Here is a 26,536-nt window from a genome sequence, read left to right on the forward strand (position 1 = left end):
CTTACTGATCATACGCTGCCCGCATCATTGGCTTCTGTGTGCAGGGCTCCTGTAACCCATGTCTGGTTCAGGGAGCAAGGTATGCCACCTGTCCACAGGGAGCCTGTGCTCTGGAGCGGGGAGGACATACAGGTGCCAGAAGGTCACAGGGGGCTGCTTCCACCCAAGGAGATGCTGTTTTAACTGAGATGAGGTGGGGTGGGGCAGGCCTGGGCCCTGGTATGGACAGAGTTTGGATGCTGAAGGACCTGGTGTGGCTGGAGGAGGAGGAGAAGGAAGCCCGGTGTGGCTGTGAGGTGGAACTGCATGGTTGGGGTGTAGACCAGCTGGGCACTCTGCTGCGGAGTGGGTTGGGGCCAGCAGGCCTGTGGGGCCCACTGCTGCCCACATGGCCAAAGGCAGTAGGGCAGAGGGTCAGAGAAAGGGAAAAGGGGCAGGAGTCCAGTGCTGAGACTGGCAGGACCTGGGAGGACCAGAAGAGGGAGAACGGGAGGTGGGTCCCATGTGAACTGTGTGGTTGAGAGTGGGCAGGTCAGTGTGGACTGGGGAGCATGCACAGGTGAGTATGAGTAGGTGCGTGTGGGCAGGTGAGTGTGTTCAGGTAGGTGCAGGCAAGTTAACATGGGCGTAGACAGGTGTGCAAGCCCCATCTCTCCAGTGAGGGGAGAAGCCATTGGAATTGGGGGTGTTGACTCTGCACGCACAGTCCCTGTTTGAGGACAGATGTGTCCAAGGCACTTATTCAGCCAGGGACACCGGCCTCAGCAGGAGCTGCTGGGCTGACCCCAGGGCTGACCCCAGGTCACTCCTGTCTTCTGCGTAGCCGCCATGTGCATTTGTGCATTGTGACACTGTTTTGGCAAGGATGCTGAGGACTCGGCATTGGTGGGAAGGTGGTCTTGTAACCCGGTCTGCAGATGACCAGGAGCCGGCTTGTTCCTGGTCGGGGAGATGAGGCCCACAGCCCACCTGCACGAACAGCCTAAAAAGACCTGGGGTGGGGGGGAAACGGCAGCCATGGTTGCACTCAGGGCTCACAGTTGATGGAACGGGGCCTTTCCCCTGTGGCCTGGGAGTGACCAAGTGCAGCATGGATGGTGTGTGCAGTTCTCCCTAAGTGGTCATCTGAGCACATGGATTTGGGATGAGGTGGTCATATGAGGCTAAGAGCTGCAAGGAGGAACTGGCTGGCTGCTTTGAGACGTTGAGTGGGGATGGAGAGCCTTCCTTTAGGGTGAACAGGGCTGTCCAGGAGGGCCCTGCCTGGCCCCCAGCATGGTTCCAGGACCACAGCAGAAGGAAGGGAGTGGAGGCCAGTCATCTGTCTGTCTTTCTTGGAGGCCTCCTTCTTGTTCCTTGTTGGCCCAGACGTGATTGGGGCAGACGAGCCCCTGGGGGCCGGGTGAGTGGGGGGCATACCCTGAGGCTTCTGTCCTCGTGTCTTCCCTCTGACTTGACCCTCCTGCTTCCCCCTTACGAGGACCTTGTGACGACACTGACCCCCAGATAATCCAGGATCACCCCCTCGCAGGATCCTTACCTTAATTGCAGTAGCAGCAGAGTCCCTGCCCCTGTGTTAGGAGGCTCAGGCTGGGGATTAGGACGGGACGTCCCTGGGGGCAGATACTTAGCCAACCACAGGTACTTTTGGTTTCTGGCCTCCGAGGAGGGATTCCTGGGGTGAGGGCACCAACAGGAGCCCTGGGGGTAGTGGGGGCAGCCAGGACCCCTGCAGCTCTCTCCAGGACCCCTGGCCTTGGGTGGCCTCAGTTTGCTCATCTGTAAAGTGAAGTCACAGTAGCCGCCCCTTTCTCCTCTGATGATGAGCAGATGTCATCACAGGCATTCAAACACGCTGGGCTGAGCTGCATCAGGATACCCACGGAAGGCCTGAGGAAGGGGGAGTGTGACAGCAGCTGTGACTCTGTGGCTGACACGTGAGGTGCCAGGTCTGGGCTCTGCCACCCTGCAGCCCTGTCTGCAGACCATCTTACAGACCCACCTCGGGGCAGGGGGAGCCCACAGCATGGCCTGGGGGGCGTGAGCGTCCCTGAGATTTGATTGTGTCAGTGCTAAGAACCACATGGAACAGCAGTGGTCAGGCCGGGACCTGGGGCCCCGGGTGCGGGGGTGAGTCTACAGTTGTCTGGAGGCAGAACCAGTGGATGTGGTTGCAGGCTGGGCACTCAGGGAGGCAGGTTTCTGCCAGGGCAGCTGTGGCGGGGGAAGAACTGGACAGGAGAGGGCTTTCGTTAGGGCTCCTGTGAGTGACTGGCAACTAAAGACAGATCTCTAGTCTGGAAAGACTGGAAACCCGATGGCCAGGAGTGAGCTGGCTCATCCTGGGGCGGCCAGACCTGCTTCTCTCTCTGCATGCAGTCACTCTCCATCAGGTGCCTCATCAGGGTCCCCTGGCTACTGGATCACACTGATGCCTCTTGCCCTTGGTCACTTGTCCACCCTGAAACCACTGGTGGAAAACCCCACAGGTGGCCTGGACTGAGCTGGTGGGAGTGAAGCCTGCAGGGCCAGGGTGTCAGGAGAGGGACTCCCTCCTTCTGTGTCCTCTGCTCTGGCCTTTTTCTCTTTCAGGAAGGACACTAATCCCTTTGTGAGAGCCCCACCTGCCTGACCTCATCTAAACCCATCACCTCCTAATATTATCACTGGAGTGGGGGTGGGGCTTCAACACAGGAATTTAGGGGGACACAGACATTCAATCCATAACAGTGGGTAGGGTAGAAAAGATTAGGAAGGCATTTTGGGACCACCTAGGGGGTCAAGAGAGGACCACAGATCAGCCAAAAAGTGGCAGTGGAGAGGAGAGCCAGGGAGCCAGACAGAGGAGATGGGAGCTGATGTGAGGGTCTTGGGGAAGGGAAGGGGGAGCAGGGGGATGCACCCTGGAGGCTGCAGGTGCACTAGGAGTCTGTGGATGAGCTAGGGTCTGGGGTCCTGGGAGCGATGCAGATGGGTGGAGCTTTAGAGAAGATGAGATGTGACCAGTGTGGAGTCCAGGGCAGGAAGGAGTGACGGCGAAGGACTTGGGTGGGGGGAGGCAGCCCAGCCCGCTGGGTCAGTTCCAGTTAGGAGCCCCACCCACACCCACACCCACACCCGCGCCCCTTCATCTGGTTTTGGATCTGCTCCTGCGGGCTGGTTCATGCAGCAGAACCGTCGTCCTCGCTGCTGCCTCTGTGGGTGGCCCCAGCCTGCATTCTAGGGACACTCGCTCTTGAGCACTGCTTCCCCTCTTCCCCCCAACCCCCCAGCTCAGCTTGGACCCAGCTTGGACCACAGCCCTGCCTGGGATGAAGCCCACCCTTGCCAGACCCTCTCTGAGCTCCTGCGTCATGAGGTGCAGATCCTCTCCCCAGAGCTCACTCCTTATGATTCGTCCTCAAACTCAGGATTTACAAAACTTGGCATGTGCGTGTGTCCACCTGCTGCCCAACCATCTGCCTATCGAGGTTCCTAAATGTCCACCCAAGTGGAAGAGATCAGCACAGGGTGAAGGGCAGGCTGGCTTCCTTTCAGTGGGCTGGGAGTGCCCCCCACACCCAGTTCATTCCATCAGGTCTAACGTGGCTGAAGCTGAGTGCATCCTGCAGCCTGGGGTTCCCGTTTAGTTGGCAGTGTCGTTTTCTATCTTTCTGGTGCATAAGATCATGGTGTTTCGGAGAGTCGTGGTCTCTGAGGTTGGATGAGGGCTGGCATCCGGGCAGAGGGAAGGTTGGGCGCAGCACAAACACAGGCCTGGAAAGTGGGTGGCTCTGAGGCATGTGGGTCTGAGGTGTAGACGAAGACAGGGAAGGTTAGGGCCATCAGTGTTGACAGAGAGATGGAGACCTGTGCCCAAATCTTTGAGGTCAGGATAGACAGTGTTGAAATTGTGTGGAGAGAGGGGAGGGACGTGGCTCTACGGGCAGCCCACTGACCATCTGTGACCCAGAGTCAGGCATGACCTTCTATCCCTCTTGCCTCCCCAGAGGTCAGGTGTGGGGCTGGAAGTTCTGACCCTCTAATCATGCCTTGGACTTTGACGAGCAACCCCCAACCTGAAGCCAGTCTCATCAGCTTACAGAGGATGCTCAGAGACTCCTGTGGTCTCGGGAGACATGTGTCAGGAGCCCAGCTGTGATGACCATCCACCCTCCTCCTTGGGCCCTGGGTTCCCGCTCCCTGTCCTCCCTAGCCCTGGGGTTGTCAGAGCTCTCTGCCATCAGAGTAGACCCGTGAGTGGAATCACATCTTGGCCATGGTCTGCGTGTCCTCTTTGCCCCCAAAGCTGAGTGTCTTCTCACTTACAGGCTGTTTAGAACCCACTGCTATCAGCTGCTCCTCCAAGACTTTTCCTCAGTTTCAGATTCAGGTTGTTTAAACACAGCTTAATGGGCCATGCCTCTACTTTACTGATTTGTAGCAACTCTGTGTGTTGTGTGTGTGTGTGACACTGCTAGCATCTCACTGAGTGGATTGCCTTTCCACTCTTGGTGAACAAAAATGGACACTTCCTTTACAGTATGTGCCTTTTGTTAGAGAAACTGCCCCTGAACCCCAGGTCCTGAGTGTTTCCCTCCTGACAGAATCGTAACCTTCATTAGTCCTATCACACCTGGGAGTAAGCTGTGCATGGTGTGAGGTTTCCCACCCCTGCTCCCTGTGGTGACAGCTGGTTAGCCAGGACCACTTCCAGGAAAAAGCATCCTTCTCTCACCACGATCCAGTGATGTCTTTTCCATCGACTGTTGGGGGTGGATGGGTGCATTTCTGGACTTTTGTCCCTTTGGCCTTTTGCACAGTATCACGTGGTTTTAACTTGGCTTTGTAATAACTCTTAATATCACGTGTTTCTTGTTTTTCTTCAAGGTCTTTCTTTTTGGTGGTGAAGATTTTTTTTTTTTTTTGGATGTTCGGTTCAGTTGCTCAGTTGTGTTTGACTCTTTGCAACCCCATGGACTGCAGCATGCCAGGCCTCCCTGTCCATTGCCAGCTCCCAGAGTTTACTTAGATTCATGTCCATTGAGTCAGTGATGCCATTCAGCCATCTCATCCTCTGTCGCCCCCTTCTCCTCCTGCCTTCAGTCTTTCCCAGCATCAGGGTCTTTTCAAATGAGTCAGTTCTTCACATCAGGTGGCCAAACTATTGGAGTTTTGGCTTCAGCATCAGTCCTTCCAATGAATATTCAGGACTGACTTCCTTTAGGATGGACTGGTTGGATCTCCTTGCAGATCCAACTCTTAAGAGTCTTTTCCAACACCACAGTTTTTGAGGTGGACCATTTTTAAAGTCTTTATTGGATTTGTGACAAACACTGCTTCTGGTTTTTTTGTGGCTTTTTTTTTTTTTTTGGCATGTGGAATCTTAGTTCCTTGACCAGGGATCAAACCCACACCCCCTGCATTGGACGGCAAAGTCTTAACCCCTGGACCACCAGGGAAGTCCTTCTTGGTTGTTTTTGGCTTTTCCCATTTCTATACAAATTTTACAATTGGTTTTAAGTTTTCCAAAACCCAATGAGATTTTTCATTTGGATTACATTTGAGTTCATAGATCAGCATGGGAGAATTGACATCTTTGCAGCCTTGAGGTTTCCGAGCCATGAACATACGCTCAACCCTTCTTTAGATTTTTTCAGTGACATGTGTGTCTTCTGTGGAGCAGTCCTGCACATCTTTTGCTGGAGCACTCCATTGCCATTTGGCTTTTTACACTTCTTTAAATGGGGTTCCTTTTAGAATTTTGTTTCCTATTTGTTTGCTTATAGAAATATATGGAGAAATACAGTTGACTGTTGATATTGAACGCTTCTCCAGCAGCCATGTTAAATTCATGTATTCATCCTAGGACTTTATCTGTGGGTTCCTTTGGGTTTCCTGTGCACACTCCCAGGTCACAGTGCATTTTATTTCTCTTTCCAAACCTTCATCTGTTACATCGCTGGCACTGTTTATCTTTCCAAAACACTGGAACAGAAGTGCTGACCACAGGCATCCTCTTGTTCTAGATTTCAGTGGAAGGTTTTCAGAATTTTGCCATTAAGGATGTTGTTTGCTGAATGACTCTTCTTTCTCTTGTAAATTCCCATCATCAAATTTAGGAGGTTCTATTCTGTTCCTTGTTGAGGATTTTTATCCTGAATGACATAGAATTTTATCAAAGCATTTTTTCCCTTCATCTGTTGACATGCTTTTCTCTTTTATTCTGTTAATAAGGTGAAATATACTATTTGACTTTGTTAAACCAAATTTGCATTCCCTTAGTTCACCCTGTTTGGCAATAATATGTTGTTTTTTGTATATTTTGCTGGATTCAGTTTGCAAACATTTGTTTGGTATTTTTGCAATTGTGTTTATGAGAGAAGTTGACCTATCACTTTCTTTCTTTTTTGGTAACTTTGTTTTCACAGTTAAACATGGAGGTTATTTTTGTTACTCTTTGCAACCCCATGGACTACAGCACTCCAAGCTTCCCTGTCTTTCACCATCTCCCGGAGCCTGCTCAAACTCATGTCCATCAAGTTGGTGATGCCATCCAGCCATCTCATCCTCTGTCGTCCCCTTCTCCTCCTGCCTTCAATCTTTCCTGGCATCAGGGTTTTTTCCAATGAATCAGCTCTTCGCATCAGGTGGCTGAAGTATTGGACCTTCAGCTTCAGCATCAGTCCTTCCAGTGAATATTCAGGACTGATTTCCTTTAGGATTGACTGGTTTGATCTTGCTGTCCAAGGGATTCTCAAGTCACCTACAGCATCACAATTAGAAAGCATCAATTCTTCAGTGCTCAGCCTTCTTTATGGTCCAATTATCACATCCATACATCACTGCTGAAAAACTATAGCTTGGACCTTGGTCAGCAAAAGTGCTGTCTCTGCTTTTTAATACACTGTCTAAATTTGTCATGGTTTCCCTTCCAAAGAGCAAGCATTTTAATTTCATGGCTGCAGTTTCCGTCTGCAGTTATTTTGGAGCCCAAGAAAATAAAATCTGTCATTACTTTCACTTTTTCCCTTTCTTTTTGCCATGAAGTGATAGGACTAGATGCCATGGTCTTAGTTTTTTTTAATGTTGAAGTATATTTGCCTTAAAAAATTAATTGAGCTTTTTTTTTTAATTCTTGGGAAGATTTATATTAATATTATTTCTAAATTAATTACTTGAAAGAATTCACAGCAAAGGTCTGTGAGCCTGGAGTTTCCTTTGTGGGGATGTTTTAAATTCTAGATTTAATTTTTAAAATATAAATTATTCAGATTTTGTATTTCTTCTTTTGTCACCTTTAGTAAGTTGTGTTTTTAAGGACATTTTCAAGTCTGAAAGTGAAAAGAAAAAGTGAAAGTCGCTCAGTCGTGTCCAACTCTTTGTGACCCCATGAATCGCAGCACACCAGGCCTCCCTGTCCGTCACCAACTCCCAGAGTTCGCCGAAACTCATATGCATTGAGTCAGTGATGCCATCCAGCCATCTCATTCTCTGTCGTCCCCGTCTCCTCCCGCCCCCAATCCCTCCCAGCATCAGAGTCTTTTCCAGTGAGTCAACTCATCACATGAGGTGGCCAAAGTATTGGAGTTTCAGCTTTAGCATCAGTCCTTCCAATGAACACCCAGGACTGATCTCCTTTAGAATGGACTGGTTGGATCTCCTTGCAGTCCAAGGGACTCTCAAGAGTCTTCTCCAACTATTACCGTTTAGAATATCTTTAATATCTACAGACATTAAATTATTACAGAGTTATCTTCTCTCTCTTTTTTTTTAACATGCAATTTCTTTTTTTTTTTCCACTCCCACCACGTTCAGGCCATCAGATGTTTTAGTTTTCTGTGGTAACATTTTAAATTTAATTGTGTTTCACTTATTTTTTGGTTCACTATTGTATAAGACTCTTGAGAGTCCCTTATACTGCAAGGAGATCCAACCAGTCCATTCTAGAGGAGATCAGTCCTGGATGTTCATTGGAGGGAATGATGCTAAAGCTGAAACTGCAATACTTTGGCCACCTCATGCGACGGGTTGACTCAATGGAAAAGACTCTGATGCTGGGAAAGGTTGGGGGCGGGAGGAGAAGGGGACGACCGAGAGTGAGATGGCTGGATGGCATCACCGACTCTGTGGACATGAGTTTGAGTGTACTCCGGGAGTTGGTGATGGAAGGGGAGGCCTGGCGTGCTGTGATTCATGGGGTCGCGGAGAGTCCGACACGACTGAGCGACTTAACTGAACTGAACTGAACTGATTGTATTTCTTACTGAGGTAATTTTAATTTATAACATTATTACAAGTTTCATGCGTATAACATTATGTTTCTACTTTGTTATATTTCTACCACAGCATGATTACCGCCAAAAATTTAGTTTTTATTTGTTACCATATAGTTGATCCCCTTTAGCCATTTGGAGATGTGTCTTTTTCCTTTTGTTTTCCTTCCTGTATTTTGTGCTTTGTTCAGTTCAGTTCAGTCGCTCAGTCGTGTCCGACTCTTTGCGACCCCATGAATCACAGCACGCCAGGTCTCCCTGTCCATCACCAACTGCTGAAGTTCACTCAAACACATGTCCATCGAGTTGGTGGTGCCATCCAGCCATCTCATTCTCTGTCGTCCCCTTCTCCTCCTGCCCCCAATCCCTCCCAGCATCAGAGTCTTTTCCAGTGATTTACCCATTCCAGTCCATTTTAGTTCACCGATTCCTAGAATGTCTGCATTCACTCTTGCCATCTCCTGTTTGACCACTTCCAATTTGCCTTAATTCATGGACCTAACATTCCAGGTTCCTATGCAATATTGCTCTTTACAGCCTGGACTTATTTCTCCACTGATCTCCAGTAGCATACTGGGCACCTACCTACCTATTAGGTGCATACAAATCTCCTGCTGCTGCTGCTAAGTCACTTCAGTCGTGTCCGACTCTGTGTGACCCCATAGACAGAAGCCCACCAGGCTCCCCCGTCCCTGGGATTCTCCAGGCAAGAACACTGGAGTGGGTTGCCATTTCCTTCTCCAATGTGTGAAAGTGAAAAGTGAAAGTAAAGTCGCTCAGTCATGTCTGACCCTTAGCGACCCCATGGACTGCAGCCTACCAGGCTCCTCCATCCATGGGATTTTCTAGGCAAGAGTACTGGAGTGGCTTACCATTGCCTTCTCCGGCATACAAATCTAGGATCATTATATCTTCCTTTAAAAGTGACACTTGTATCATCATGAAATTTTGCTCTTTTAGATGAAAAAATATTCTTGGCATTTGAGTCTCCTTTGTCTGACATCAGTACTGTGCCTCTGTGTGTGTGTATGTGTGGCAGGTGAGGGAGACACAGTGTTCTGTGGTATATTTTTTCCATCCTATACTCTCAACTTCTCTGTATCATGTTTTGAAAATGGCTCTTATAAACAGAAGTTAATTGTTGTTTTTGACTTAGCATGACATCTTTATCTTTTAACTGAAGCATTTAGTTTATTTACACTTAATGTTATTCTGGTAAATTACAGTTTAAATCTATCATCTTACTGTTCATTTTGTAATTGACCTATATGTTCTTTCTTTTGGCCTTCCTTTCTTGCCTCCTTTTGGTTTAATCAAGTGTTATTTTTCCACCCCCACCTTTTATTACATTTGCTAAGTAATACTTTTTAAAAAATATTCCGGCTACCTTAGGAATTATACAGAACATTCTTGGAATATACCTTAAGTTATTCCTTTTACTGCTTCCAGGTAATGCAAGAACCTTACAATGCTTTAGTCTAATTTATCCTCTTATCAATTTTTATGCTGTTGTCGTCTTATGTGTAAACTCTACTTACATTTTAAGCCCCACAACCACTATTAATGTTGTTTTAAATAGCGTTCATTCAGATTCCCCTTCTCATGCGCCCATTTCCTCCTGGAGGACTGTGCTTACATCCAAGGCCATTTTCCTTCCTGAAGTACTCCTTTTAGTATTTCTCCTAACAAAAGTTTGCTGGATTTTGGTTCCGTGCAGACGTCTTTCGCCTGCCTTCATTTTTGAGGCTGTTTTCTCTGGGTGTGTTGCCCAGGGGGCAGTGATGCTCTCTCTGCATGCCTGGGGCTTGGTCTCTTGGCTGTGGCTGTGTTGCTGTGTCTCTTGGAGACTCGCCTGACCACCCTGTTACTCCCTAGGAGGGGGTGCTTCTCTTTCTTCTCTGGTTGCCTGAAAAATGGTCTTTGGCCAAATTTGTCAAATTACATTAAAATTACTAAATTGCATTTAAATTTCTTGTATTTATAAATGTGAGAAAATCATATTGCATGACCTATTCTTAGTCTTCAGAGTATGTGAACTCATGTTTCATCTGTCAGACATGATATTTATTTTACATAATTGTCCTTCTTACACACATGAGCTTCAAAATCTTGGAAGCCAGACTGTGTTTTTATAGCTTGAGTTCTTTGGTCAAGCAACTTATCCCTTAGTTTATCCGTTAGTTTCTGTGCATTTTAGAAAAATTTTAGGATACTTGAAATTTCATTGTAAGTGTGGGTCATGTTTAATGTGATATTTCTGTAAAAAGCTTGAAAGTGAACATCACTCAGTCTTGTCTGACTCTCTGTGATCCGATGGACTGTAGCCCACCAGGCTCTTTTGTCCATGGAATTCTCCAGGCAAGAATATTGGAGTGGGTAGCCATCCCCTTCTCCAGGGGATCTTCCCAACCCAGGGGTCGAACCTGGCTCTCCTATACTGCAGGCAGATTCTTGACTGACTGAACCATCAGGGAAGTCTAGTAAAAAGCTTAGATGGATACTTTTATGTACGTGTTTAATAAATATTATCAGTGATTTCAATGCAAAGAACAGCCTTCATTCTTCTGTTTCAACAGACTTGACAAAGAGGGGTAATATTGACTTTACCTTGAGATTACGCGCATCTCACCTTGGGCACAGAGTCTCTTATCTCCGCTGTAAGGTGTCAGCCCAGTCCTTTCAGGTGCTGCCTGGCCCCTCCCCACTTGCCGCTACCCTCTCAGACTCCGCGTCCGCATCCCTGTCTTCTCACCGGGTCCCACGGGCCCTTTTGCTCTCTTCTGCACTTCTTTCCATCTGCTTTCCCCCCTGTGTGTGCTGCAGTCTGAATCTCCTCATCTGAAAATGAAAGTCGCTCATTCGTGTCCAGCTCTTTGCAACCCCATGGACTATACAGTCCATGGAATTCTCCAGGCCACAATACTGGAGTGGGTAGCCTTTCCCTTCCCCAGGGGATCATCCCAAACCAGGAATCAAACTAGAGACTCCTGCATTTGCAGGAAGATTCTTTACCAGCTGAGCTACCAGGGAAGCTTTGGAACTTCTACTGTCTCTTATTTTATCTAACCTGTTTTTTTTTAATTTTTAAATTTATTTTTCATGCTTGGTCTTCCTTGTCTCATGGGCTTTTCTCTAGTTGTGGTGGGCAGGGGCTACTCTCTAGTTGCAGTGTCTGGGCTCCTCACTGAGATGGCTTCTCTTGTTGCAGAGCACAGGCTTAAGGGTGAGCAGGCTTCCGTATTTGTGAAACATGGACTCAAGTAGTTTTGGCTCCCAGGCTTAGTTGCTTCACAGCATGTGGGATCTTCCTGGACCAAGGATTGAACCCGGGTCTCCTGCAGTGTCAGGCAGATTCTTTACCTCTGAGCCACCAGGGAAGCCCTAGCCTATTCTTAAATCTGGCTCCTGAATTATTACTTTCAGATGCTGTGTTTTCACTTTGAGAATTTATAAAATCCTAGGGTCTTTAGAATTTGACTCCTTTTTCAATAGATCCAGTTCTTGGGTAAAATTCTGTCCTTTTACCATTTTTTTCAATGTACGTTGAATATCTGGATCTCCCCTGAGTCCATTTCTGTTGACTGTTGGGCTAAATGCTCCTGCTTTTTGGCCGGCCTGGTGATTTCTGAATATCAGATCCTGTGTTTGCAAAGCAGCAGGAGCTCTGAGTGATGTTATTTCCTCATGAAGGGACTTGATCTCATCCTGGCAGATGGACTGTGGATGGGTCACCTGGACTCCACTGATGCTGGTCTTTTCCTCATTTTCCTTTAATGTCTTGTAGTAATTTCAGCTGGAAAAGTCTGGGGGGTGACTAGGACCCCAGTCTCCATCTTTTGTCTCCCCAACACCATAAGTCAGCCAAAAATCTCGTATTGGGCTTTTTTTTCCGTTTAACAGCTGTGTAGCTTCGTTTCTTGGCCTTCTGCCCTGAACTCCACAGCATAGGACTTGACAGATGCCTTGAAAGGAAGCTTGGATTTTAGGTTCATTTCTTCACATTACCATTTCCTCGGGTACTTGGAGAGAGCCCCATAGTGGGGGTCACCCCGATCCTCCAGTGAGGCTAGGGGACAGCATCAAACCAGGTGGTTCATTCTTGAGCCTCATAGAGCCAGTGGACTCGCCTTGCCAAGTGTGGGCTCCATGGGGACCTGTCGCTTTCCCTGCTTTTCTGTTCCTCCTTTTGGAGCGGGCCTGGCCATCCTTTTCCTGTCCAGTATTGCTGTTTTTTTTTTTCTTTATACGCTGCATGGCTTGTGGGATCCTCGTTTCCTGACCAGGGATTGAACCTGGGCCCCAGCAGGAAGAGCACTGAGTCCTACTCACTGGACCACCAGGAAGTTCCCCCAGCATTGTGTTTTGGAAACACAACTTGTCTGGTCTATCAGGTCTGAGCTGGGGCTGGGTGAGGGGTGGGGGTGGGGGTAGATTTTCTCAGGACAAATTACAGCTGAGTGTCACTCCTGCAATTTAGATGATTTTTGATAAGACTGTAGATGTCAGAGTTGCTGCTGGAGTGGAGCCTTGGAGCTGTTGGATGGAATGTTTTGTGTGCAAGAGAAGCATGAATCTGGGGTGACCAGGAGCAGATTGTTTGGGACCAAATGTGACCCCCAAAGTCCTGTGCAGAAGCCCCACCCCCAAAATGTGTGTGAGGCCATGAGGACTTTGAGAGGTAATAGTTGGGGTTCAGTTCAGTTCAGTCGCTTAGTCGTGTCCAACTCTTTGCGACCCCATGAACCACAGCACGCCAGGCCTCCCTGTCCATCACCAACTCCCGGAGTTCACTCAAACTCATGTCCATCGAGTCAGTGATGCCATCCAGCCATCTCATTCTCTGTCGTCCCCGTCTCCTCCTACCCCCAATCCCTCCTAGCATCAGACTCTTTTCCAGTGAGTCAGCTCGTCGCATGAGGTGGCCAAAGTATTGGAGTTTCAGCTTTAGCATCAATCCTTCCAATGAACACCCAGGATTGATCTCCTTTAGAATGGACTGGTTGGATCTCCTTGCAGTCCAAGGGACTCTCAAGAGTCTTCTCCAGCACCACAGTTCAAAAGCATCAATTCTTCGGCGATCAGCTTTCTTCACAGTCCAACTCTCCCATCCATACATGACCACAGGGAAAACCATAGCCTTGACTAGACGGGCCTTGGTTGGCAAAGTAATGTCTCTGCTTTTTAATATGCTATCTAGGCTGGTCATAACTTTCCTTCCAAGGAGTAAGCGTCTTTTAATTTCATGGCTGCAGTCAGCATCTGCAGTGATTTTGGAGCCCAAAAAAATAAAGTCTGACACTGTTTCCACTGTGTCCCCATCTATTTCCCATAAAGTGATGGGACCAGATGCCATGATCTTCGTTTTCTGAATGTTGAGCTTCAAGCCAACCTTTTCACTCTCCTCTTTCACTTTCATCAAGAGGCCTTTGAGTTCCTCTTCACTTTCTGCCATAAGGGTTGGGGGGGCTTATACCCCATGAGAGGAGACCCTGGGGAGAGGCCATTGTCAGAACCCAGACCTCCAGTCCCCAGACCCTGCTGGAGGCAGCCTGTGGGTCTGTTACATGTCTAGGAGGACTGAGGTGACCCCTTGGGGAGGCTTGTCTCTGCTGCTCTGAACCCCAGTTGTTTTTGTTTTTTATTTTTTTTTAAATTTTTACTATAGTTTATTTACAATGTTACGTTAGTTTCTCATGTACAGCGAAGTGATTTGGTTATACGTATATAAATTTTTTTCTTTTTCTATTTGGTTTATTATAGTATATTGAATGTAGTTCCCCATAAACCCCAGCTTTTATCTACAGTTGGTTCCCACGAGCTCCAGGCCTTCCTCTCTGCTTGGCCTCCCAGGAACCAGCTTCGTCTCCTGCTCTGACGCGCACATCCGGCTGTGATGCGGGCGCCGTTTTCACTGTGGCCCAGCCATTGCTGGCTGACCTTCGGAGGACTGCATCCCCAGTCTCTGCCCGTCATTTCCCCAGGGACATGCGGGGCTCATGTTCTCCGGCCAGAGCTGTGTCTCAGTCAGCCTGGCCCTGTGCTCCCAGCCGTGGACGCAGCAGTTGACGCCGGGCCTGACAGCACAGGTAGGCCGTGAGCTGCTCCAGGACTTTCGCTGTTTTTAAAAGTGAATCCGTAAAGGAAAGCCTCCAAATAGAGATGGGTTGGTTCAGCGTGAGCTCACTGGCAGTAGATGGCTCGCAAGTCTCTGTGTTTTTCCAGAAACTCTTTGAGAAAACACTGGTCTTGGTCCACTATCTCATCAAAACTGAACTCACTTCATGACAGTTTGTCTCTCTGTGATGAAACTTGTTAGGAAGTGGAGCTGTTACAATACCCCGCCCCCCATGCCCCAGAGTGCCTTTTAGGTTGGGCTTCCTTGTTTTTGCTCGTGTTGGGTGTTCGTCGCTGTGCGGGCTTTTCTCTAGTTGCGGTGAGCGGGAGCTACTCTCGAGTTGTGCTGCATGGGCTTCTCATTACAGTGGCTTCTCTCGTTGTGGAGCGTGGGCTCCGTTGCTCCACGGCATGTGGGATCTCCCGGGATCAGGGCTCAAACCCCTGTCCCCTGCATTGGCAGACAGGTTCTTGACCACTGAGCAACCAGGCCAGTCCAGGGTTGGGCTTTATCACGGTCACTAATGGTGTCTGGGGGCAGAGGGACAGATTGAGGAGCCCAGGTCGGTGGCCTGCACCTCCTGGGACTCCGAGGCTGTGACCTTGGTCTGCACTGCCTGAACCTCATCAAGGTCTTATTCTTTGATGGAGCACCTGGTCCTGTGACAGCAACTGAGCTGATCGGGACGGGCCTTGGGGTCTTGGTAGCTGGGCTGCCCTGAACCCTGGTGCACGGTGCTGGCCGGGCCCTGGCTCCACACGGAGGTTGCTGTCCCGGCCTCGGGAAGCAGAAGGCTTTGTTCCATTGAAGCATTTCTCTTTAAAAACATCAGAACCCTTGTCCTGTGCTGGTCCCTCAACACCTTTGTGAGAGCGAACCCACTCTCAGGGCCTCTCCTGTTGTCTTCCCTCAAGGGAGATGTGAAGGCTTCCTGCCTCAAGGGCCACCTTGCCCTCCTCCCCTCCCCATACTTGGCTGCTCCGTGGCTCCTGCAGCCACTCTTCTGTCCACGGAACCTAGAGTCCAGACCTTCAGCTGTTGTGTCCTCACAGGCACAACTCAGATGTCCATCTTGGTCACTGGGTGGGGGGAGTGTCGGGAAGGTGAACTCTGGGGACATGTCTCTGCCCCACTGCTCTGCACACAGGGTGTGGCATTGGGTGGGGCCCCTGCACCTCTTCTCTCTGCTGTACATGAGGCCCCAGGAGATAGGACACGGTCTGGTCCCAAGCGCCCCAGGGGAAGTTCCGTTGTGCACCCCCCAGTGCTGCTGGCCCCGCTGACGGCAGGTGCTCTGCAGACCTCTGGGCCCACAGCTGATGGAGGTTGTCCCCACAGCATGTGTCCAGAGGTGGCAGTCTGAGGTGGGTCCAGCCAAGCTCAGACCCAATCACTCCATCTTCCCACGGCTGTTGCGGAACTGACCCGCCTTGTCCACGCAGCCAGCCATGCTGGGCCCCATGTCCCTGCTCCTCTGGCCAGCCTGGGTGGCCAGCCGGGGGGGGCGGAGCCTGCAGCCTGATTGGGTGGTTTTGGTCACGTGACGGCCCTGGGCCAGTCGCATCCCAGGGTTGTCCTTCTTGGGTTGTGGTAGACCCAGGAGAGATCAGCTCCCCGCCAGCAATGTCAAGGCTTAGGAACCACGTGAGGAACATGTGAGGAAGGCCAGGCTTCATGGGAGCCAGCCTGCTGAGGGGACCAAACTGCCACCATCCCCACGTGGCTGGCTTCCTGCCATAGCAGCTCCAAAACCTTTCCCAGTCTGCATTTGTGGCTTTTGGCCCCTTCATTAACCTCTCAGGGCAGCAGGACACAGTTCAGAGTGAAAAGCAGGAAGCCATGTGAGAGAGGACCCTGGAGGGGTGCCCCCACATCAGCCCAGCCATGTCCTGCTCACTGCTGCCCCGCGCCCGTCATGACCTGCAGGGCTGCAGGCGGACATGGGTCTGGGTTGTATGGCTCTAGGGGAAGTGCCCGGTCCCTCCTGAGACAGGTCACCTGCAGGTGTGCCTAGCAGTGGGCAGCTGGATCCACAGTCAGGTGACACCAGCCCTTGGGGAAAGGCCCACAAGCTGTATGGCTCCATGGGCTTCCTGGGGCTTATGTCCACTGTGTCCCTCAGGGATGCCCAGCCTATGCGGCCACCAGGTTGCACAGCAGCTCCAGACATGTCCCCCAGTTCAGGCCAGCATCCCACCTAAATCCCAGACTTCTTTTTTTCAGATGGTCATATGCAGCCTGCAGTAGGAGGGTTTTGGTGGAACGTGTGGTTGGTGAGGACAAGGCAACCTGAGTGAATGCCTTGCCTCCTGCGGCCTGGATCCCAGGCGATACGGCTCCCCTGCAGGAAGCCAGGCCTGGAGGCAGCAGCACTGCTCTGCCAAGGACCTAACCCCCAGCCCAGCTCCAGGGCTGTGGTACCTCCCAGCTCCCTGGCCTTGCCTTGGGCTGGTCACCAACCTGGAACTGCCAGGGGTGCATTCAGCCGGCCCAGGTGCCCTGCTGCAGGTGCGTTCCTGCTGTGGTTCTGAGGCTGCGGGACTGTCTGGGGGCTGTGCCGGCTAGGCCAGTCACCTGGGTGGTGGGTCCATGTCTAGCAAGAAGCCAGAGAGGCCTCCGAGGGCATCATGACCTGCCCTGCAAATTCAGCGCTCCTCACGCACCACCACTCCCCCCGCCAGGCCCAATCTGGGGGCTGCCTGGTTTGTTTCGAGGTCTGTTGCTCTAAGCTCCCTTTTTAAAGTGTATTTTCTTCACCTTGTCAGAGCCCTCATGATGCTAGATTGCCATAGAAACAGAGCTCATTAAAGTTCCCTGCAGCCACCCTAATTATAGAATTCCAAAGACAAGCAGCAAGCTTCTCTGGGGGTGTCGCTGAGGCTGAGCGAAGATACCAGAGTGGCCGAGCACAGGGGCCATGAGGGCTGCTGTTGTTCCCACTCTGCACTCAGATTGCAGGCACCCTGGAGACGACTGGATGCTCCCAAGTTGGACTGTGGCTTTGAGCAGCTTCAACTCTGAACTCCGCTGTGACACAGTGACTAAGGTGGAGCCTCCTGATTCCAAGGACTCTGGGTGGAACAGCCGCGGGGTCAGCTGGGGTCACCGACCAGGGCCGCTTCTTGTGGAGGTCTTGCCAGCCACCCCCACCCACCCCTGGCTGGTTTTCAGGACTGTTTACCACTGATACCAGCTGCACAGGAAGGTGGACAGGCAGGGTCCGCGGCTAGGGTGGTGGGAAGGGGCAGGCCATCCCCAGTGTGCCCGGCCCTCTGAAGCTCTCCACACACCCGTGTGCAAAGTGCACACGTGCCCTTCTCCTTTTCCTGTTGTGTAGGGCGAGTGGGGATCCACACACACGTGTACTCTGCACACACATGTGCCCAACACACACATGTGCCCTGCTTCATTTCCTGTTGTGTGGGGTGAGTCAGGATCTGCACAGACATGTGTTTTGCACATGCGTGTGCCCTCCTGCATTTTCTGTTGTGTGAGGTGAGTCGGGATCCAAATGTGCTTCTGTTCTTCGCTTTCTGCCATTAGAGTGGTTCAGTTCAGTCACTCAGTCATGTCCGACTCTTTCGACCCCATGGATTGCAGCATACCAGGCTTCCCTGTCCATCACCAACTCCTGGAGCCTGCTCAAACTCATGTCTATCAAGTCGGTAATGCCATCCAACCATCTCATCCTCTGTTGTCCCCTTCTCCTCCTGCCTACAATTTTTCCCAGCATTTTCAGATGAGTCAGTTCTTTGCATTAGGTGGCCAAAGTATTGGAGCTTCAGATTAGAGTGGTATCATCTGCATATCTGAGGTTGTTGATATGCAGGTGTTGTTGAGGTTGTTGATGTTTCTCCCTCCTATCTTGATTCTGCTTGTAATTCATCCAGCCTGGCATTTCTCACATGTGGTCAGCGTATAGGTTAAATAACAGGGTGACAGCAAACAGCCCTGTCATACTTCTTTCTTGACCTTGAACCAATCAGTTGTTCCATACAGGGTTCTAACTGTTGCTTCTTGACCCACATCCAGGTTTCTCAGAAGACAGGTAAGATGGTCTGGTATTCCTATCTCTCTAAGAGCTTTCCGCAGTTTGTCGTGATCCACACAGTCAAAGGCTTTAGCATAGTTGATGAAACAGAGATAGATGTTTTTCTCAAATTCCCTTGATTTCTCTATAATCCAGCAAATGTTGGCAATTTGATCTCTATGTCCTCTCCCTTTTTGAAACCCTGCCTGGACATCTGGAAGTTCTTGGTTCGCATAATGCTGAAGCCTAGCATGCAAGATTTTAAGCATGACCTTACTAGCACAGGAGATGAATGCAGTTGTCTGATGATTAACACATTCTTTAGTTCTACCCTACTTGGGAATTGGGATGAGGATTGACCTTTTCCAGTCTTGTGGCCACTGCTGGGTCTTCCAGATTTGCTGACATAATGAATGCAAAACCGTGATGGCATCATCCTTTAGGGATCTGAATAGTTCTGCTGGAATTTTATCGCATCCACTAGCTTTATTAACAGCAGTGCTTCTTAAGGCCCACTTGACTTCGCACTCCAGAATATAAGTGTGAAATGGGAACTTTCCTAGCAGTCCATTTGTTAAGACTGCCTTCCAGTGCAGGGGACACAGGTTTGATCCCACATGCCATGCAGTGTCCCTTCCCCCCAAAAAAAGGTATGGGATTCCCTGCAGCCCTCATGGTTCCTTATAAGTCCATGGGGCACTGCTTTCCAGGTGGCAACGTGGGTGTGGGTTGGACACCCAGGGGCTCCTGTGCCTCTACTGGGATTGGGGCCAGGTTCTGCACTGCTGGGGCTCTGACATCTCCCCATCCCTGCCAGAGATGGGGGTGATGGACGGTACACCTGAGAGCCCATGTGAGTCAGGTTCTCCAGAGAAGCAGAACTGACAGAACATGTGGAGAGTCATTATTGTAAGGAGCCTGCTCACAGGGTCATGGAAGCTGCAAGTCAGGCCTGCAGGCTGGAGATGTGGGAGGAGCTGCTGCCATGGTCCAGGTCCAAAGCTGTCTGCCACAGTAGCCCTCTTGCTGGGGGAAGGCGACCTTTGGGTCTGTTCAGGCTGTCACCACGACAGAGGATGATAGACGGTTGGATGGCATCACCAACTCAATAGACATGAATCTGAGCAAACGCCAAGAGATAGTGAGGGACAGGAAAGCCTGGCATGCTGCAATTCATGGGATCACAAAGAGTCAGACATGGCTGAGCAACTGAACAAAGCTGTCACCTGATCAGATGAAGCCCACCCATGGGGGGCAATCTGCTCCAGTCCGAGGCCATTGACTTAAATGTTCATCTCATCTGGAAGCACCCTCATAGAAACATCCAAGGTATTTTGACCACAGATCTGGGCACTGTGGTCCACCAAGCTGACACATGAAATGAACCACAACATCCCCACCCCCCCGCCAAGAGGTGCCTTCTGAATCCACACTCAGTCTCCCGCTAAAGACAGCAGCATGGTCACACCTCTGTCTGACATGTGTCTGTCCTGCATGTGCTGAACATACACTGACCTCCCCGCCCCTGAGGAGGGCTGGTTGTCTTCTGAGGCTTGGAGGATGCTAATTCCCTCCCGTCTGCTCAGCACTTCCCCCCCTGCTTCTCCCTGACCTTACATCTGCAACCTCTGCCACCCGGGAGCCGTGTTGCATCTGTCCTGTGTCTCCCCGAGCCCTCCCCTCTGGCCAGTGTCCTCCCTCAGTGTGGAGCGTGTGTCTGCAGCCACTGCTCCCCACTGGTCAGGGCACAAGCAGCAGCAGCATGGACATGGTTCCTGCAGTGGGCTCACAGCAGCAGCTGGAGCCTCTGTGCAGACACAGAGCTCAGTGTTTCTACAAGATCTGAGATTCGTTTATAACCGGCCCCTCCCTGTGTTTTTACAGTTCCTATTGTATATTGTTTACTGCAGCCTTTGAGGCACCCCAAGAACATGGGAATCACACATGTTATGAAACATACAGTGGAGTGGGCATGCACGCCCTTAGCAGCCAGCCTGCCTAGCACTGATGCACTATCCCGGTCTTCTACTTACTAGGATGATTTCCCTTTATGAACATGCATCCTGAAACATCACACTGTCCATTTTTTTGGTTTTTAGTTTGACCCTGTGGACTGTAGACCTCCAGGCTCCTCTGTCCATGGAATTCTGCAGGCAAGAATACTGGAGTGGGTTTCTATTCCCTTCTCCATAGGATCTTCCCGACCCAGGGGTTGAACCCAGGTCTCCTGCGTTGTGTGCATTCTTTACTGTCTGAGCCACCGGTCAAGCCCTTTTAGTTTGATAACAGGCCCATTTCAAATACGTCAGTCTGTCATTTTAGAATTAAAAAAAAAATTATTTCTTTATCTTTGGCTGTGCTGGGTCTCTGTTGCTGCACAGACTTTTCTCTGATTGTGGTGGGTGGAGTCTACTCTCTAGTTGTGGTGCCCAGGCTTCTCATTGCAGTGGCTTCTCTTGTTGTGGAGCACAGGCCCTGGGACACTCGGGCTTCAGTAGTTGTGGCTCCTGGGCTCTAGAACAAGGCTCAATAGTTGTAGCATACAGGCTTAGCTGCTCCATGGCATGTGGGACCTTCCTGGATCAGGGATCAAACCTGTGTCTCCTGCCTTGGCAGGCGGATTCTTTACCATTGAGCTGCTAGGGAAGCCCCTGTGATTTTGTACTGATTTTTTATTTGATTTGATTTTGGAAGATGTGTTTGTTTGGCCAAGGGTGGCTCAAGCTGGGTTATGACTGTGGGTTCTCCCAGACAGCCATGCCCCAGGTCACCTGTGCTCTTGGACCTGGGTGGCCACAGACATCCTCCGATGGCCGCGAGCCCACATGTGAGGCCTGCCAGGCGCTGGTCTGGGAGCAGTGTGACTGCTGTGTCCCAGGGAAGCCCTCATGCCCTGGACCACTGACTCTGGCCGTGGTTAAGCTCCCCCAGAAGGACAGGTGGCTTCAGCTTACTCTGGTCCGTGACAGTATTTGACGTCGCGGGAGACTCGCCTTCTGCTCCCGTTTCTGTTTTCCCTCCTTGACTCGTGGGCGTGCCTCCCGCACCCTGAATCATCGGCCCGTGTGGCACGGCTGACAGCGCCACGGGGTTTGTCTGGCCTTGCGTGGCCTTAGGGTGAACGCGTGAACCCTCCTCCTCTTGTTTTCAGGGTTTTCCTCCACCTTCGATTAAGATCGTCCACGTTGCCTTCTAAGACTTGTCATTTTGCCCCTTAGTTTCAGTCCTTATCTTTTTTTAGGTGAATGTATTTGTGTGGTGGCACCAGGTCTTGGTTGTGGCATGTGGGATCTAGTCCCCTGACCAGGAATCGAACCTGAGCCCCTGCATTGGGAGCACAGAGTCTTAGCCACTGGACCACCAGGGTAGTCCCTCAGTCCTTATGTACTGAGGGGATGATTTGTGTGTGCAGTGAGGCAGGTGTCTGGTCTGCTCGAGTCACTGTCACAATACACTGTATGCAGCAGAGACCGCAGGACCTCACTTCTCACGGTCTGGGGGTGGATGGCTGAGCTCCAGGTGCTGGCAGTGTCGGGGCCTAGCGAGCACCCTCTTCGTGGCTTAGAGACACTGCCCCAGCTGGGTCCCCATGCGGTGGAGACAGAGGTCAGGTGTCTCCTCCTCTTCTTATGAGGGTACTGATCCCACCAGGGGGCCCCATGCATGAGCGCTGAACTCAGTGACCTCCTTAGGGGGCCCCGCCTCCAAATACAGCCATGCATGGGGCTGGAGAGAGGGGCTGAGGGGGGCAGTCAGGGATTCCACGTGTAATCGGGAAAGACACAACAGCGGGGGTCCCGGCTTCTCTCACTGTGGACAACAAGACATCGCCTGTGTTCCCTCGGCCCTGCTTAACACATAGGAGTCCCGAAGGGCTCTGTTCTGTCCCCTCGCCTAACTTTCCGATCTGCTGGGGGCTCCCTTGGACTCTGCTTGGACATCTTTGAGTTCCTTATTTCAGGTGGCTTTACTGAAATGTGAAGGGCGTCCTGTGGATGCATTTTCAGGCTTTCGTGCTGTGTTTATGCTGAACACTGGAAGCAGCCAGAGCCTTGTGCCACCACGTCCCTGCCTGATAACCCGGCTCCCTCTGCGACTCGGGGTCTGTCAGTCAGTGCCTTATCCCGCCACGTGCTGGGGGTTGTGAACGCCACACACAGGGCAGTCAGTCCTGTGGACGTTAGCAGGGACCTGCCGGGAGCCAGACTTCCTCCAGATCTGGCTGGGAGGGCTACACCCTGTGATCAGGCAGGGGCCCTGGGGCATCAGCAGGAACCCTTGGAGCCTAGGGTAAGCTAGGTGGGGGAGCCCTGTTCTGTTTGCATGTTGGCGTCTTGGCTTCCCCCTTCACCTTTCATTTAATGGGAGGGGAGCCAGTTTTGCAGTCACTGTGACCAGGTTTCACAGGTTCCAGCCAGAGCTGATCATTTGCTTGTTTTAAAAACACTCCATTACAGTTTCCACTTCTGTATGTTCCTGGCAGCTCCCTGACTCTCATGAAAGTCGCCTTCACTACGGAGCTCTGTAAAAGCACAAAGCTTCCCGTTGTAGCCCAAGTATTTTGTTTTCACATACTTTCAAAGCGTTGGGAAGGAGCAAAGTTGGAAATGGAAATGTTTTTGAGGAGGAATGAAACTGCCCGTCCTGGTCATACTTGTAGCTCGGCGTGTTTCATGAGCCGCTGCTTCCACACAAGTCTGGTGCAGGTTGGGAACGTGATGTTTTTGGTGACTTTCAACTCAGCATAAATGTGCGGTTGGTTTTGCTTTGTTTCTGCCCCTAGGTTTGTTCTTGAAGGGGAGCCGGGGGAGGGGGTTGGTGCTGGCTGGACGCCTGCCTCGGGCTGACCGTGGACTTCCCGGCGGCCAGGGTCCCTCCCCAGACAATTGGGCGTAAAGGTTCAGAGAGCCCTTAGCTCCCATGGAGCCCGTCCCCATGTGGAGCGGGACCTGGTTTTCACGCCCAGAGGGAAGGGAGTGGACAGGAAGCCCATGGGGGCACACAGGCCCCAGTGGTCTCACAGCCAACCCCTTGCAGACGGCCGTCCTTGTGGGTCATATGGGACACCGTCTCCCCAGCTGGCGGTGTGGAACAGCTGCGAGGGTGCTGGCGTCTCAGCTCCGTGGTCACCTCCCTAGGCTGCCTGGAATGGCGGCCTGTCCCCACCACCCCCCGTGTGGTAGAGCTGGGCTTGCAGCCCCAAGACTGTTTCTTTATGCTCTTCTCCTGTTCTTTCCAGAATCCATCTACCGCCGTGGAGCCAGAAGATGGCGGAAGCTGTACCGCGCCAACGGCCACCTCTTCCAGGCCAAGCGCTTTAACAGGGTGAGTCCCCCCCCGGGAGGAACGCCAGGCTCTGCTCCACACTCAGCCCTGGATGACCAAAAGCCCTTCACGAGCTCCCTGAGCCGGCAAGGCGCCAGCTCAGGTCTTTTCTGACAAATGTGACCTCTGTGTCCCTGTCACGTGACCCCCGTCCAGGTACCGTGTCCCGTCATGTGACCACAGTCCTGGCACTGGGACTCCATGGGCATTCAGAAGGGACCCTGGATTTGTCCCGTAACTAGGATGCATGTACCGCACAGTGTCCCCTGCTGGTTGCAAGGGTGTCCTGTGAAGCCCAGGACCCGATAGTGGCCCTCCAGCCCCTGGCCCCACTGCCCAGCTCACACCGAAGGCTTTATATCTACACGTATGGTGTTTCTCCTCATGCTGCCCTGTGTCCTGTAGAGACCACGGGGCTCGCGTGGCTTTGTCATTGTCCTTTGCCGTGTGGAAAGGGAGGTGCCTACAGAGGCCCCATGGCTGAAGACCGCCTGCCCCAGGGCTGCCCACACAGAGCACCACAGGCGAGGCGCTTAGCAGGTTGGTCTGGTGTCTGAAGTCCAAAATAAGGACTGCTCTCAGGGCCGGGCTGCTCTCAGGGAGAGTCCTTCCTGCCTCTGTGTAGCTTCTAGGGTTGCTGGCATACTCAGAGCCCCTGGGCTGGGAGCACAGCCCTCCAGCCTCTGCCACTTCCTGTCTCTGCACCCCACCCCCACTCCCCAATCCTCACCCCCAGGACACCCATCATGACAAGGACCCAATCTGACCTCATTTCTGGGTGGACATGAGTTTGGGGGACACCACTGAGTCCCATTCAGCAGCTGAACATCTGCTGACCTGGGCCCCCATGCATGCCAGGCACCCTGCCCTGAAGGCTGGTCCCTGCACCTGGCACAAAGTAGACACACACACAGTGTGGCGGTTTGTCGTTCACTGTAATGAATGATTGGAGGAAAGTCAGCCAAGGGGGTCCCGGGGGCTGTGTCAGGAGTGAGAGAGGAATGAAGTGTGTCTGTTAGGAAGAAGGGGGCCCTGGAACCTCTGACAATGACAAGAGGACACGAGGTCCTTGGGGCATCAGATAACGTGGGGAGGCTGGGCATCACCGAGCGTGGACAGAGGGCGGGGGCTGCAGGGATGACGGGCCACCTGATGGGTGTGGACGTGAGACTGCAGTGAGCCACCCAGACAGACAAGATGAAACCTGGAGAAATCGAAACTTCCAGCCCCGATGACACGAGGTACCTCTGCTTGCCCTCCCGTGTTTATTTAAGAAACAGATGACTGACCAGCCTGTGATCAGGCAGCTCCTCTCCTGTGCCTTTGGGCCCCAGCTCAGTTCTGGCCAGAGATGGTCTCAGGCAGATGGGCCAAGCCACCCTGAAGGATCTCAGGGAACCATTCATGCCCTTCTTGACAAAGTGACTCACTGGCCCATGATGAAGCCCACCTACTTGACAAGGCTGCTCGGAGGGGCCTGGCCTCTCCTGCCTACAGGTTCTAGGAGGAAGACTCATTTCTCTGTTCATCGGGTGCAGAGCCTGGCACTCCTCCGGCCATACCCCCTCCCCAAAATTGTGGGCAAGGCTTTTCCTCTCCAAGGAAGAGGAGGAATTTGGGGTCAGGGTACCCCCTCTAGCCCTGTCCCATCTGCTCTCCCCCGAGCACCGACAGGCTTCTAACAAACACCAAGAGGCCAAGTGGGGAGCCAACCCTGATACCCCCAGCCTTTCGGGAACTGGCTTATCACAGGTGGGGAAGTGGGCGTGTCACCTTCGTCCCCAGGCTGGTTTCCCACTTGGGGTCCCCAGACTCCACGTCTGGAGGCCACACCATCTACCTGTGTTCGCTGGGCAGTCACTCCACATGTCTCAGGAGCTGTACGCCTGGCTCTGCAGGGTCAGCAGGGCTCACAGGGACAAGCCGACAAAGGAGGTCATGTCTCTCCATCTTTGCTGGTGACCTGAGGAGAAGACTCTTGAGAGTCCCTTGGTCTGCAAGGAGATCCAACCAGTCCATTCTAAAGGAGATCAATCCTGGGTGTTCATTGGAAGGACTGATGCTAAAGCTGAAACTGCAATACTTTGCCCACCTCATGTGACGAGTTGACTCACTGGAAAAGACTCTGATGCTGGGAAAGGTTGGGGGCGGGAGGAGAAGGGGACGACAGAGAATGAGATGGCTGGATGGCATCACTGACTCGATGGACATGAGTTTGAGTGAACTCCGGGAGTTGGTGATGGACAGGGAGGCCTGGCGTGCTGTGATTCATGGGGTCGCAAAGAGTTGGACACGACTGAGCGACTGAACTGAACTGAACTGAAGGATGAAAGCAAGGGCTGTCAGTCTCCCTGGCTGGAACTCCCTTCACTGGACACAACTGATCTTCTCAAGCAGAGAGAGAGGCCCAGCCAGGGACTTGCAGAGAGAGGAGAGCGGGGCAGCGTCCACCCTGGAACAGGAAGCATGAGGGGGCCAACGGGGACGCCCAGTCTGTGGGACAGAACTGGCGGTCAGAGCCTGGCCCTGGGACCCAGGGTGCAATCATCTCCTGTAAGGGTGGACGGTCATCCAATCCATCCCTGTGTGACAGTGGTTGAGTGTGGGTCAGCAGGGAGGGGCTCTCCAGGGCTGGGTTCACGGCAGAGTGAGTTGGGGTAGATCATCAGGGAAGGTGTTCACTGGCGTGGCCCAGTTCGGAACTGAGATCCCACAAGCCGTGCAGTGCCACACGCACACACAAAAATAGAATCAAAATCCGGAAGCGCTGTGGGTCTCTAGAGAAACCTGGCAGGGGGACGCAGGGAGAGT

General features: G+C 51.8%; 1 protein-coding gene across 1 annotated transcript in view; it reads left to right on the forward strand.

The window, feature by feature from the left end:
* PRKCZ (protein kinase C zeta) overlaps nucleotides 1-26,536 on the forward strand; it is a 103,435-nt gene that overhangs the window by 51,091 nt on the left and 25,808 nt on the right. The window contains exon 5 of the mRNA XM_055419381.2: nucleotides 23,640-23,725. Within this exon, the coding sequence (XP_055275356.1) occupies nucleotides 23,640-23,725 (86 nt within the window). The remainder of the gene's footprint in view (nucleotides 1-23,639; nucleotides 23,726-26,536) is intronic.

Source organism: Moschus berezovskii, chromosome 17, assembly GCF_049115385.1.
Source record: "Moschus berezovskii isolate FMDL1 chromosome 17, NW_MosBer_1.0, whole genome shotgun sequence".
In the NCBI taxonomy this organism is placed as follows: Eukaryota; Metazoa; Chordata; class Mammalia; order Artiodactyla; family Moschidae; genus Moschus; species Moschus berezovskii.